Source organism: Cyprinus carpio, chromosome B10, assembly GCF_018340385.1.
Source record: "Cyprinus carpio isolate SPL01 chromosome B10, ASM1834038v1, whole genome shotgun sequence".
In the NCBI taxonomy this organism is placed as follows: domain Eukaryota; kingdom Metazoa; phylum Chordata; class Actinopteri; order Cypriniformes; family Cyprinidae; genus Cyprinus; species Cyprinus carpio.
This window is the reverse complement of record NC_056606.1, coordinates 17,273,911-17,289,298: the sequence shown is the minus strand read 5'-3', so window position 1 is coordinate 17,289,298 and position 15,388 is coordinate 17,273,911. Positions and strand designations below refer to the sequence as shown.

General features: G+C 34.5%; 1 protein-coding gene across 1 annotated transcript; it reads left to right on the top strand.

Moving 5' to 3' along the window:
- The first annotated feature begins 3,488 nt into the window (after positions 1 to 3,488).
- LOC109105812 (excitatory amino acid transporter 1-like) lies at positions 3,489 to 13,159 on the top strand. The gene is made up of 10 exons (XM_042732962.1): positions 3,489 to 3,639; positions 4,318 to 4,565; positions 4,832 to 4,969; positions 6,860 to 7,064; positions 7,147 to 7,189; positions 8,540 to 8,811; positions 10,250 to 10,483; positions 10,568 to 10,762; positions 10,850 to 10,984; positions 11,439 to 13,159. Exons 2-10 carry the CDS (start codon positions 4,385 to 4,387, stop codon positions 11,647 to 11,649), a joined length of 1,614 nt encoding a protein of 537 aa, XP_042588896.1. The 5' UTR covers positions 3,489 to 3,639; positions 4,318 to 4,384; the 3' UTR covers positions 11,650 to 13,159.
- Positions 13,160 to 15,388: the final 2,229 nt, after the last annotated feature.

The window sequence follows — 15,388 nt, the reverse complement described above, 5'->3', positions numbered from 1 at the left end:
TAGTTTGTTCTCTGGAAAATAAAATATTATGCCAAAGATTATTAATTTTTGGACCAGTGTATATTCAGATATTGTCCTCGGATAGTAGAGAGAAGACATTTTTATTTAATTAAGATTAGAAATAACATTTACACCATTATAAAATAACATTTCTTAAATGTATTAAAATTAAATTACATTTAACTAAATAAAAAAGAACAGAAACTATATTTAATTAATCTATTTTGTTTTCAAGACCGAAAGAATAATGCAAACAAAATTTCCTTTAAATTGCTTTTCCAAATTAATCCAAAATCCAAATTAAATGGCATTAGATTAGTGTAAAACTGTAAACACGTTCTACCACAGAACCAACTCTTTGAGCAAGTATTTTGCATAAAACTCTCATAAATAAAGACACAGTGACATATATGGATTATTCTCTTCCTGTACCCATTTTGATTATCTGGTGTTTTTTCTATATGAAGTTTTGTTTTGTGAGGGCAAAGAGCCTCTTTGCACAAAGCGGCATCCCTGTGGACCTGCTGAATGCATGGTGAATGAGCAGAATCTCTGCTAATGGCTTGAATGGTTGCTGGGCGATAAGCCATTGATGCCGGCAGACACACTGAGTTTGCTCATCACAGTGGGTGTCTAGAACCCCTCAGCTCACAGAGACGCTGGAAAACCCTTCCTTCTGGCATACTGACACTTTTATCTTATGTCAGCGATAGATTATAGCCCACTTTTTTTTGTCTAATGGTGAATAAAATGTTTTAAAAATACATTTAAAAAGAAAACATTGATTTTTTTTCTTTCTCCTAGACAGTAACGCAGTAATGTTTTTTCTTCTGAGTAAAGACCCTAGTGGGCTTTCAGATGAACAGAACCGCATACTAGCACTATATCCTTACTGTATATAAATAGTTTCTACAATCATTTCTTGTATCTTACCAGCAATACCAAGGTTTGAGGTTAGATTAGATCCTGAAAATTGTATTTTGTTTAATTTAACGTTTAAAAAAACATTTTTTTTAGAACAAATTGCAGAGACTCAGAAACTCTGAAAATTGTTTTATTAAATAAAATAAATTAAAATAACTTTACAAAAATAAAATATTTGTATTAAAGGCAACTATAAATAAATAGAAAATTAAATAAATTAATAAAAATAACATTTATGAAATAAAATATATGTATTTATTTAAATAAAATGTATAAATACATTTTTATTTAAATAAATAAATTAATTAAACAAAATAGTAATTAATAAATTCATTTTGGAACAAAGCGTAGAGATGCAGGATCTCCAAGAAAGAAATGTTGTTAATTTAATAGTTAATCAAATATTACATTTTAAATAAATAAATAACTTTTGGAACAAAGTAAAAAAAAAAAAACAAGACAAAATAAATAAATTTATAGTTAAATAAATTAAATTAAAATAAAATTTATGAAATATGTAATAAATAAATACAAGTAGTAATATTTAGGTAATCTAGTCTGTCAAGAGAATAAAGTATCATGCAAACAAGGGGAATAGGTCTAGATAAAATATAACTTAAAACACATATACAAGATAAAAGCATCTGCTAAATGCTCAAATGTCATTTGTGTGTGTTTTTGATCTCTTGGGGAATTTTAGATCTCCAGGTATATGCACACACTTGCATTTTCTGCAGTTATTTGTTCATAAAAACTTCTTTAAAAATATTTATAACAATAATTTAGAAATTAAAGATGTCCTTTATAGTTTTTCACTGGCTATTTAAAGTTTCTGGGTGAACGTCAAGAGAAAATGTGCGTGAGACAAGTGATATCAGATGCTTTGAGTGAGTTCAGCTGTTTCATATGGACTGTAAAACCGATACCTTCAGGTGCTGTGGCTCTATTCTACTTCATCCAATCTCTCAGACTCAACAAGTTCTGGGAACCAAATGCACTCACCCAACTGCCCTGCTTCCCCAAAATCTACCAGTCTTCAAATTCTCTCCCTCAAAACTGTAAGCAGAAAGGCTGAAAGCGTCTTTTGTGCTTCATCTCTTTTGTCTGCCGGGAAGAGAGAGGGAACGGGTGGGTGATGGAGAAGAGGGGGGTTACTGGTCTGGAAGTGTTTGGTCCAAATTACACATTCAGGGCAAGCACTGTTTATGATTACTCTCACAGAGACTGGATAAAAGCAGAGACATTCCAAGAGCCCAGTGAAGAGAACCAACTTATTCTGAGAAAGGACAGAGACCTAGGCCTATCATAACCTCATTCACATGAACTCAGGCCTGGAGATACATGTAAAACCTTCATATGCCTCTGGGTCAACCAGCAATCAAATAAAAATGACACCATAAAATGGATAGTTTCAGGCCTGGATGCTGATTGGTCAATTAACCAACACAACATCGCAAACGGCGTAAAAACAACTTCACTACCATTCAAAAAGATTTCTTTTATATAGAAATTAGATGCAAGATGCAATTAAATTAAATTAACATTTGTAATGTTGCAAAATATATACGTTTCAAATAAATGCTGTTCTTATTAACGTTTTTTTTTTTTAATCCACAAAAATATGAAGCAGCACAACTGTTTTCAACTGCAATAATAATAATAATAAAAAGATTATTAAGTACCACCATATCAGCATATTATAATGATTTCTGAAGGATAATCTGACACTGAAGACTGGAGTAATTATGCTGAAAATTCAGCTTCGCATCACAGAAGTATTTTACATTTTAAAATATATTAAAATAGACAACAGTTATTTTAAAATGTGCTTATATTTCATAGTATTACTGTTTTTACTGTATTTTCGATTAAATAAATGCAGCCTTGCTCAGAATAAGAGACTTCTTTCAAAAATATTGAAAAATCTTACTTTTATTTAAAATAAAATTAAAATTAAATATTTTATGAAAAACGTGTCCAAAATATTTTATATGCTATTTGTCTCCCTATTTTTTATATTTATTGTCCAATAAAATACAATTAAATATTTTAAGGCAATTGGGTTTATAATGTTAGATTTTATTTTATTTATATTTGCTGAACTGTGTAATCCAATAGAATCAAATATGTTTGTCACCTGATGTGCGAACGATGAATAAAACCTTTAATTGGTTTAAATCACTCCAAATCTAAATGACACGGTGGTGACGTCACCTCCGGGGACGGGAATGGTTCACACACTGAATGAGGGAAGGTTTGTTCTGAACTCTTAGCGTTGGATGTCATAGAAACATGACTGGGGTTCACCTCATGTATGCCCTCAAAGAAAGCTTGGAAAGTTGACAGCATTTGTACAAAATTAGCATCGGAGTGACGTTAATTACTAATTAATAAAATTATATGTTAATTAAATTAGCATTTGAAACTGAACTGTTTCTTATTTTTAATTGGTATATTCTAACAGTTTCATTTATTTTAATGTGAGAATCAAGCAAGAACCCTCCTGCCATTCCATCATTCATGTACTGTACCACCACTGGGCCCCCCTTTGAAGTGTCTTGAGCATCTCCTATTTGGAGTTCACAAGCTCCTCCCCTTCTGAGATCCTGAGCATCAGGAGCTTCTTACTGGTGGAAGGTTATTAAATTCCCAGCACAGACTGGCTAACTCTGATCACTCAGGGCATCTCTCAGCACAAGAGCTCACTGGAAGCAGGTAAGCAGCTCTTCTTCTCTCAGCTACTTGTAGCTATGGAGCTTTTTATTTGGGTGAGCACCATTAACCTGGAAATCAGATTTAATTATAAATGACAGTATTTGCATTCTGTAGAATTTAAATACACATATTTATGTGGTTCACACTGAATTGATGAACCTCAGCTACAAGCTACAAGATCAAATAACTGTAGGTTTTATGAATTAATTTTTCATTCGTAGAGTAAAAAACTTAAATTTACATGAAATTTAATTGCCTATAAAATGCGATATATAATAATAAAAAAGTTTTTAGTCTTTAGTGATAAAAATCATGCATTTACATAAAATTTTATTTCATGTCATTTCAAATATTAATTTAATTTTTATTTATTAAGTAATTTAATTGCATTTTATATAGTTTAAATTCTAAATATATATAGTGTTTTATTTCAGTAAAAAAAGCTGCCATTAACATGGAATGTAATATACATTTATCATATATTTTAAAATAGGCTTTTAATTATTTATGCTTATTAATTAAGTTATTTCCAGTGAATTCCACTACTGCACATTTTTTAGGTTGCATTTTGGTTTTTTCAATATTTTTTGCTGTCTTTCCCATTTTAACTCAAGGATTTGGGATTTAGATCAGTGGGTGTGCTAAACAGAGTTTGTCTAATTTTTTCTTCTTGTGTAGGGTCTCTTTTGGGTCACCGGTTCAGCCCAGCTAGTTTGATCGGAGTGTGTTGAGTGACACTGCCAGCATGACCAAAAGCACTGGGGAGAAGCCGCGGTCACGCAATCGCGTGCAGCAGATCCGAGAGGGAATTCACCTGCGCTCCCTAAAGGCAAGGAAAAAAGTGGAGGACATCACTAAAGATGACGTGAAGACCTTTCTGAGAAGAAATGCTTTTGTGCTCTTCACCGTTGGAGCTGTGGTCTTCGGTCAGTGCACCTGGTTTAGTGAAATTATTTTCGTTCAGGAAGTTTTCAAGTATGAAAGTTTGCTCTAACCATCTAAAGAAGTCATCTAACCTAAAGTTAGTGTCTTGTTCAAGGACACAAATCTACTGTTCAACCTAACAACCTACCACCAGTTTGCTGTAAAGCCAAACATTCTTTTGACAATGGATGCCTTTTGATTTATGACAGAAAAGAGTTTTCAACAGATCTGTGCATCTGAAATGCTTTTATTTTATTTATTTTTTCAGGTATCATGCTGGGTTTTGGTTTGAGGTCATATAAAATGTCCTACAGAGAAGTGAAGTATTTCTCCTTTCCTGGTGAGCTATTGATGCGTATGCTGCAGATGCTAGTGCTTCCCCTTCTAGTCTCAAGTTTGATTACAGGTATGATATTTTATTGTTTTGATTTTAAAAAAAAATTGCCAGAAATGTGTCATGCAACAGTTTGACTGCAGATTTTAAATCAAATATGTTTCAGCGATCTACAGCAATAACTGAGAACTTTAGTCATAAGTCATAAATGAAAACCTTAACTCTTTATGGAAAGTATAGAAGAAAAAGGGGTGGAGCAACTGGGGCATTGTCCCAGGCCATATGATTAAGAGGGTCCAATGAAATCCTCAATAGTCTAGCTGCTCATTGAGTCTGGGCTGATGGGATCCATCTATAAAAATGTTGTTCCAGGCCCTGAGAATTTTACTGACTGACCTGATTATAATGAAAAGGCAGAACAGTGACGTGAGCACATAGTAAATCCAAGTCATTAATAGTTTGAGAATGTGAGAATGATGTGAATTTGAATTGAGGGAGTGGCTGGACTTTAAAAATTATATAGGATCTATAGGATGTGAAAGAGAAAAGAGATCAAAAGAAGCATGGAAAGGAAGGAAATTAGTGGCCAATTAATGCCAACACAAAGCAGCTCAAGAATTAAAGGGCATCAGAATTCAATGCATAAATTCAATGTACAGGTATCAGACAATTTGTGACACAGAAAGACTTAACATGGAGCTGATAGAACAGCAATGAAGTCACCTTGTTTTTAGTTTTTTTTTGTTCAGATGTCATCAAGCAATCAAAAGTAGTAGCAACTTTCAATGAAACAGGTGTTACAGCTGTGCCTCTGCGAAGCATCGCATTACTCTGAGCACCATTTTCTGGTTTGTAGACAGTGACCTCTTTGTGCTTCTATTAAAAGTGGCAGTGAGAATGAGGCAGAGGTTGTAAAGATGAGTTCAGCCCCTCCTACTCCTGCTGCTTCACTTCATATACATAAAAGAATGAGATTCCTTGAGACTCAAATTTTAAATATACCACAAACTCTGATTGGTTAGTAATAATAATAATTATTATTATTTAAATTGAATTAAATTAAATATAAAATAAAATAAATAACACAATAATAAGAATTATTATAATTGTTATTATTATTTGTTGGACATTTTATTCTGTAATTGTGGCACACTTGGGTGTGAGAGGGGATTGTTTTGTTTATTCACTTCTTTGTAGCGGCACAACATGAGTCATTTCTTTAGTTTGATACAAGTGCATTGGAAGACTGTTTGCTGTTGCTGTGGAGACATAGAGAGGGTGGCATGACCGCTGAAACACGGGCAGGTGGAGGAATTTCCCAGGCCTGTCTGAGAGTGAGAGAGATGAACGAATGCAGATCGAGAGAGAGAGAGAGAGTGTGGTTGAGAGAGATGGAGTATGACCAGAGGAAATTGTGAAGTGAGAGACTGAACTTTAAAAGATGCTGAAGTTTGGGCCCCCAGGAGGACGAGAGGACCAAACAATGGTTGCTTTCTCTTCCTGCTCTGGGGATCAGGGCTGCAGAAAGGCCCCTGACTTGTTCAAAATTCAAACCTTAATTTGTTTTGGCAAGTCAAGTCTTTTTGCTCCATTGACTTTTACAATGATTGCAATTAATCCTAAGAGACTTTTAAAGTCAAGCGATATAGTACTTTTCAGCTAAGTGAAGATTGAGTCATGAATCTTTTGTCTTTCACAACCACCACATATCTTCATGTCCGTACAAATTCTGCTGAGATTTTTGCATTTAAGTCTTGGTACAAGACCTGGGCTGCGTTTCCCAAAAGCATCGTAAGCTTCAGTACATGGAGCTATGATCAACTTAGGCTTACAATGCTTTTGGGAAACGCAGCCTCCTGGTCTTTTCAGCAGTGATGGTATGTGTAAACCTGTGTTTATTCAAATGTGATTTGTGTTCATTCTCATAGAAAAAAATGCTAAATTCTAATTCTTTCGCTCTAGGCATGGCAGCATTGGACAGTCGTGCCTCTGGAAAGATGGGCATGCGGGCAGTCATATACTATATGACCACCACTTTCATCGCAGTGTTCATCGGCATCATTATGGTTCTGATTATCCACCCGGGCAAAGGCTCAAAGGATGAATTCGCAAAACAACAGAAGATCGAGAAGATCAGCCCAGCAGATGCCTTCCTCGACCTCATCAGGTAATGGACAGGTGCAGTCCATCGGTTTCTCAAAAATACTGATATAACCATTGACTTTTTCATTATATACACTCTTTTGCAGAAACATGTTTCCTCCTAATCTGATTCAGGCCTGCACTCAACAGGTGAGAATGTTTTTCACATGATCCTACTATTCAATTTTTTTTTTTTTTTAAATACCATCTTAGATAATCATAAAGATTTATTAAATACTATCTCTCTCTGTTGCACACATTATGAAAGCAATGGTAAAAAAAAAAAAAATCATAATTTTCTTTGCTAAAATCTTCATTGCTAAAATAAAAATTAAATTAAATTACATTTAATAACATTACATTTAATTTAATTAAATTTAATACTAAAAACGTATTCAAAAAGGAATTTCACTGTAACACAATGTTGATTCTTCGCAAGAAAACAACAGCAAGATAAAATACAATAAAATAAAAATATTTTAAAAAGAGAACAAGAAAAAAGAAAACACATTTAATCAGTTGTATATTAAATAATGTATATATTGTATTATTTTCATGTAACTCTAAATTGTGACAAAAAAAAGATTCAAAAGTAAATGTACTCACCAACAGATGTGAATTACAGTTTTTATTTTTCTGAGGGTAAAAATTTACAAAAATGTGAGGTGCACCATAGCAGAAGTTAAAAAAGTTTCTTTTATTGGGTTATTCAAAGTTATTCCTTAATTATTAACTACTTATTTGCCAATTATCAGTTGCAAAAAAAAAAAGAATTGCGTAAAGACTCTCATAGAATATAATCTATGTGCATGGGGATCTATATGTGCATCTACGTGCATGGCATGGAATAAGTGGTCATAGATATATAATATATAGATATATAATATTTTGAGGGTTATGAAGGTCACGAGCAGTTGGGGTGAAATTCTAATGTTTCCCTGTTCAGCAGGAAGTCAGTTTATCATTAGATTTAATAAGACTTGTTGACATCTCAAAGGACAAAAACTTAAAATGTATCACTCTTGGTTCCAAAATGTTTTTCTGGGAGGCCTTGAATTTATAATTATACCAATACTGCTCACAAGTCTTGACAATGTTTCATTTCTCCTCCTGCTGGCCCAAGCTAGTTAACTTAGCATGTAAGGAATAGATATTTTCCATTTAGCATTTTGAGAGTCTGGCTTGAGTTTGACCCACAGCTGTGTTTGGACCAGCTGAGAGTTTTGGCAAAGCTGTAATGGTGCCACAGTCGGATATAATGGGACAGAAATGGCAAGATAATGACAGTGGCTCACAGTCTGTCCGGACACACAGTCACAACCTACACCCAACAATAAACAAAAACAAAAAACAAAAAAAAACAAAACATATTTTACAAATATTGAAAAGAGTCTTTCTGTATAACTTTTCTAGCAATCCAAATCCCTACATCCGAAAAACACAAACTGGATTGATCAGATTTGTAAAACTACTTCTCTTCTTCTCTTCTTCCTCCTGTAGTTTAAGACCAAATATGGTAAGAGGGTCATTTACGTGAAGATGATCGTAAATGATTCGATATTCAACCAAACTAACGCCACCCAGGAGATTGCCCAAGAGGAAGTGATCCCTCTTGCGGGCACCACCAACGGGGTTAATGCCCTCGGGCTGGTGGTGTTTTCAATGTGCTTCGGCTTGATCATTGGGAATATGAAGGAACAGGGACAGGCTCTCAGAGACTTCTTCGACTCCCTCAACGAGGCCATCATGCGACTTGTTGCTTTTATTATGTGGTGAGTGATTCCAGACACACAAACAGTGTTAAAAAAGTTAACTAGATTAAAAACTGTGTTGATGTAGCCTAAGGTGGGTTTTCCAATATCTGTTCTTTATTTAAAACATGAGTTTACAATAAACTTCAAGAGTGAGTTTAACATTTTATCAAGTGTTTCCTAAAACGATTTAGCTTTTAATTCTGCTATTAACAAATAAAATGAAAAATACTCTATTGAAACATATTTTCCTGAAATGTATCATGGTTTCCTCAAAAATATTAAGCAGAGCGACTGTATTCGACATTGATAATAATAAGAAATATTTCTTGAGCAGCCAGTCAGCATATATGACACTGGACCACAAAACCAGTTGTAAGTTGCACAGGTATATTTGCACCAATAGCCAACAATACATTGTATGGGTCAAAATTATAGATTTTTCTTTTATGCCAAAAATCATTGGGATATTAAGTAAAGATCATGTTCCATAAATTTTCTACCTTCATTTTTGATTAGTAATGTGCATTGCAAAGAACTTCATTTGGACAACTTTAAAGGGGATTTTCTCAATATTTAGATTTTTTTGTACTCTCAGATTTTCAAATAGTTGTACTGTATCTCAGCCAAATATTGTCCGATCCTAACAAACCATACACTAATGGAAAGCTTCTTTATTCAGAACAAAATTTACCCTTATGACTTTTGTGGTCCAGAGTTACATATTATAATGATTTCTAAAGGGTCATGTGACACTGTAAACTGGAATAATTATGCTGAAAATTCAGCTTTACCATCACAGGAATAAATTCAATTTTGTTGTTTTTAAATTGTAACATAATATTACTGTTTTTACTGTATTTTTATCAGATAAAATCAACATAAATTTTTAAAACGTAAAAAAACTTACAGACCTTAAAATTTTGAATGATAGTGTATATGTAAATATTAACCATTATCATTTCAAAACCATAATAAATATATATATATATATATATATATATATATATTTTTTTTTTTTTTTTTTTTTTTTTTTTTTTTTAAATTTATTGGTATTTATTTATTGGAATTTCATTCATGAGGATGACTTGATTTGTTTCGAATAAAGAAGAATAACTACATTTTGGGTGCTTGTCATGTAAGTAACTTCAAAAAAAGACATTCATTATAATTCACCACAGAAAAACGCCTCGTCATAATTCCACCTTGCTATAAAAATAGCTGAAGTTCCCGTTTGTCTGGACAGAAATGTGCCCTGTGCTCTCATTTTGTGTGACCCTTTTTCATGACCCCTTTTTCATCGCATGTGTAACATTTTGGGAAACCTTATTAACAAGTGCTGCTTCTGAATCTCAATCACTTTCTTTTCCACTGTTTGGTAGTCTAGTTTAACATAAAACAGAAATAACAAACTTGAATGAATGTTAATGCATCTTTATACACCATACCCTATTCCCAGGTATGCACCTATTGGTATCCTCTTTCTGATTGCTGGAAAAATCGTGGAGATGGATGACATCACTCAAATGGGCGGTCAGCTCGGCATGTATACGATTACAGTAATAATCGGCCTCATGATACACGGCATGATTGTTCTGCCGACTTTGTACTTCGTCATCACGCGGAGGAACCCCTTCATCTTCATCACGGGTTTGCTGCAGGCCCTCATCACGGCTCTTGGTACCTCTTCCAGGTAAGTCCGACGATGTCAAGCTGTCCAAATCAGGAATATTTTACTCTCATTTCACTTTTTCATAATTTTTTTTTAATTTCCCAGCTCAGCCACTCTTCCGGTTACCTTCAAATGCCTTGAGGAGAATAACAAAGTCGACAAACGCGTGACTCGATTCGTGCTGCCTGTTGGAGCCACAATCAACATGGATGGAACAGCGCTGTATGAAGCCCTGGCAGCCATCTTTATCGCCCAGGTTAACAACATGGAAATGAACTTTGGGCAGATCATAACCATTAGGTGGGTTATTTTGAAAAATGGGAATGATTCATTAAGAAAACTGAATGAAGTTTCTGAGCGTGATTAATATTCTTTTTAATAATACAGCATCACAGCGACTGCTGCAAGCATCGGGGCGGCCGGAATCCCTCAGGCTGGTCTGGTCACCATGGTGATTGTGCTGACCTCTGTCGGACTCCCAACCGATGACATCACCCTCATCATTGCAGTTGATTGGTTCCTGTGAGTGACCGCTTGTGGAATCTTTATTTGATTTGGTTTAAAAGGAAACAATGAAATATATTTATTGAAGTATTTTGCAAAATAAGGCAAAACAAGAATAAAAAGTGACTGCGTTTGGCACTTTATCTTTCCTTTCATTTGGGACTCCCTTCATTTTTTTCCATTATCAACCCAGGTGACATACTTTGATGTGTTCCCATGAGACTTGCTCCATTTTTTTTCTGTGAATTTCATGTAATTCAGTTGGTTTTAACATAGAAACGTAATTAGGTTGGCCAAATTAATCATTCCAGATAGATCCCCACAAGTTACACAGCTAAAAAAGCCTCTTTTTAAACTAGGATGAAAACTGAGATGAAAGTAGAAACTTTTTTTTTCACATCACTGATATTTACTGTCTCAGTAAATAGATTCTTAATTTCCTCTTTTATTCCCTTCTTCTTTGGACTTACAGTGATCGACTTCGCACAACAACTAACGTCCTGGGAGATTCTATAGGAGCTGGAATCATAGAGTTTCTGTCTAAAGAAGAGCTTCAGAACGGCGATTTGGAGTTGGGGAGCTCAGTGCTGGAGGAGAATGAAGTGAAGAAACCTTATCAGATGATCCGTCAGGAGAACGAATATGAGAACGAGAAACTGCCAGACAGTGAGACCAAGATGTAGAAGATGCATAATCAACCCCCAACCAAGGATATTTTGTGTGTTTGCGTGTTTTTATATGTACAGTGGCCCTAAAAATATATGAACACTTAAGATACACTTAAAAATATAGAAATTTCATTGCTTTTAATGAGGAAAATATCAAACTAAATGGCATTTATTTCAAGGAAATATAGTATTAGCATGGTATTTAAGCATTTGGACATTTTCTGGTTGTCAAACTTGGAATAATGTTCATAATTATGGATATGAACTACACTTAACTTCATGCATTCACAAAAATGACTAAAAAAAATGAAGTCAGTTTTGAGAAAAGCCCCAAGTTGCTGCTTGGTTTGATATTTAGCTCTCTACAGTATGCAATAACATTCATACGTTTTTGAAGTGTTGATTAAGTGTCCAAATATTTTAGGGGGCATTGTATATGTATATTTAGTTTCATTTTTAAATATTTCATTTTCAAACTTCCTTTGACCTTTTACTGTAATTTTGTTCTTGTGCTTTTGTCTCCTGTCTGCAGGTCATACCGATTGTTACATTGATTTGGCAGGAGAGTTTTACCTTGACAAAAATATCTAATAATCATTTTTTTTTATTGCTTTTTCATTATTTTAATAATTAGCTGAAATGTGAATCTATTTGGAGGGCATTGGTATGTTGGTGACCGGCGTTTGTTACATGCGCTATAATACAAGCAGCAAGATTTAAACCTTAAGAGTTTTTAAATGAACAGGGTCATGACTGTACACAGAACTGATTTTAAGCAGAAATGAATGTCAGTAAATTATTCATCTGATAAACAGGCAAAAGTTTATTACACTTTGTTTAATGAAAAAGTTGAGTATGAGGGCAGGATTCCAAGATTAAATACTTTTGGGCTCCGTATATAAAGTGATCATCTAAAAGTTGAGTATAAAATCTGTCAAACTGTAAATATCAAGAGAAAATTATGTTTAGCTTTAAAAGTTGCTTTACACATCTTTATGTATGAGAAGACTGAGTGTTTCAGCAGCTATTAAAGCAGATATTTGAGTTTTCTCAGCAGCTCCGCACAACTAATCCTAACTGAACACACACTTATGCGTTTATGAGATTTTTTTTATTGTTTTTTATTCTGCAATAGTTCATCCACTGACCCTTTTATTGCCATTCGCTAACATTAACGATAAATAGAAATAATATGTAGCTGCTACTGATTATTAATTGTAGGAAAATGGACTGAATGTTTACAGTCTTACGGTTACAATGACATACAGAACTGAATTATTCTGAAAACTGTAAATCTTTTGAAAACATGCTATAGACACAGGTTGGACTCGTATGTATTCAGCTGAGAACTGTGATCTTATATTTGTTTGCCTTTTTAAAAATGCTTAGTTTTTTTTTTTTCATGTTGCTGTATATTTCCTGTCAAGTCCATAAAACGCAAAATGGGTGATTAAAACTATAGAATAAAGAGCATATGGATGTTTTGTGTTAAATATAGTTTTGAATAAAATGAAGAGTGGCTATATGCGTTGGCTGGAAATTTTTGGTTTACTGATGATAGATGAGTAGTTTTCAACAAACTCTGCTATGAGATTGTAGAATTAGCCTAATAAATATAATGAAGGATATATTTAAATATATTTATTAAAAAGGCCAAGACAAACTTATACTTCACTTATACTATTTCTTACTTAGAGGATCATTCTAAATGGACTTATGCTGCCATCTAGTGGTCAATGGTTTTCTTCAGACAATAAGTTAAATGTCCAATTACACAAATGCTTGTTTTCTGTATCTATTTCAAAACACTCCTATATTAGAATATTTTGATGATTCTGTCCTCATTCTGTCCCTTCTGCATACATTTATTCTAATTGCAGACTCTGCAAAAGCAGACTTTTTCATGACTCAGAAAATGATAAAAATGTGTTCTCATCTCGTGCAGCAGAAGTAGCCTAGAAGTGGTTCAGTCACAGTGCTGCGTTTATAACTGCATGAGAGGAAAATATACGAGCTGTAAGTTTCCCGATGTGTTGCAAGCTTAATTTAACATCGCAACTGACAATGGAATACTCTTTGTCAGATACGTAAATGATTATATTTTGACGTCACAGGGAAATTAATTAACTGATTTATTAATGAAGTCATGTACAGGTACATCTCAGTACATTAGAATGTCGTGGAAAAGTTCATTTATTTCAGTAATTCAACTCAAATTGTGAAACTCGTGTATTAAATAAATTAAATGCACACAGACTGAAGTAGTTTAAGTCTTTGGTTCTTTTAATTGTGATGATTTTGGCTCACATTTAACAAAAACCCACCAATTCACAATCTCAACAAATTAGAATACTTCATAAGACCAAAAAAAATTTGGCCTTCTGAAAAGTATGTTCATTTACTGTACATGTACTCAATACTTGGTAGGAGCTCCTTTTGCTTTAATTACTGCCTCAGTTCGGAGGGCATGGAGGTGGTCAGTTTGTGGCACTGCTGAGGTGGTACGGAAGCCCAGGTTTCTTTGACAGTGGCCTTCAGTTCATTTGCATTTTTTGGTCTCTTGTTTCTCATTTTCCTCTTGACAATACCCCATAGATTCTCTCTGGGGTTCAGGTCTGGTGAGTTTGCTGGCCAGTCAAGCACACAGACACCATGGTCATTTAACCAACTTTTGGTGCTTTTGGCAGTGTGGGCAGTTGCCAAATCCTGCTGTAAAATGAAATCAGCATCTTCAAAAAGCTGGTCAGCAGAAGGAAGCATGAAGTGCTCCAAAATTTCTTGGTAAACAGGTGCAGTGACTTTGGTTTCAAAAAACACACTGGACCAACACCAGCAGATGACATTGCACCCCAAATCATCACAGACTGTGGAAACTTAACACTGGACTTCAAGCAACTTGGGCTATGAGCTTCTCCACCCTTCCTTCAGACTCTAGGACCTTGGTTTCCAAATGAAATACAAAACTTGCTCTCATCTGAAAAGAGGACTTTGGACCACTCTTAGCCCAGGCAAGACGCCTCTGATGTTGTCCGTGGTTCAGGAGTGGCTTAACAAGAGGAATACAACAACTGTAGCCAAACTCCTTGACACATCTGTGTGTGGTGGCTCTTGATGCCTTGACCCCAGCCTCAGTCCATTCCTTGTGAAGTTAACTCAAATTCTTGAATCGATTTTGCTTGACAATCCTCATAAGGCTGTGGTTCTCTTGGTTGGTTGTGCATCTTTTTCTTCCACACTTCCTCCTTCCACTCAACTTTCTGTTAACATGCTTGGATACAGCACTCTGTGAACATCCTCTTTGGCAATGAATGTTTGTGGCTTACCCTCCTTGTGAAGGGTGTCAATGATTGTTTTCCCCATGATTGTGTAGCGTAGTAAACCAAACTGAGAGACAATTTTGAAGGCTCAGGAAACCTTTGCAGGTGTTTTGAGTTGATTTGCTGATTGGCATGTCACCATATTCTAATTTGTTGAGAGTGAATTGGTGGGTTTTGTTAAATGTGAGCCAAAATCATCACAGTTAAAAGAACCAAAGACTTAAACTACTTCAGTCTGTTTGCATTGAATTTATTTAATACACAAGTTTTACAATTTGAGTTGAATTACTGAAACAAATGAACTTTTCCATGACATTCTAATTTATTGAGATGCACCTGAAAACACAGTTTACTTGCGTTGTCAGGTTACTGATGTGCATGTAAACGGGGAAAACTGGTTATTTTAATAAGCTGATATTTGTGAGTTATCAGCTTAC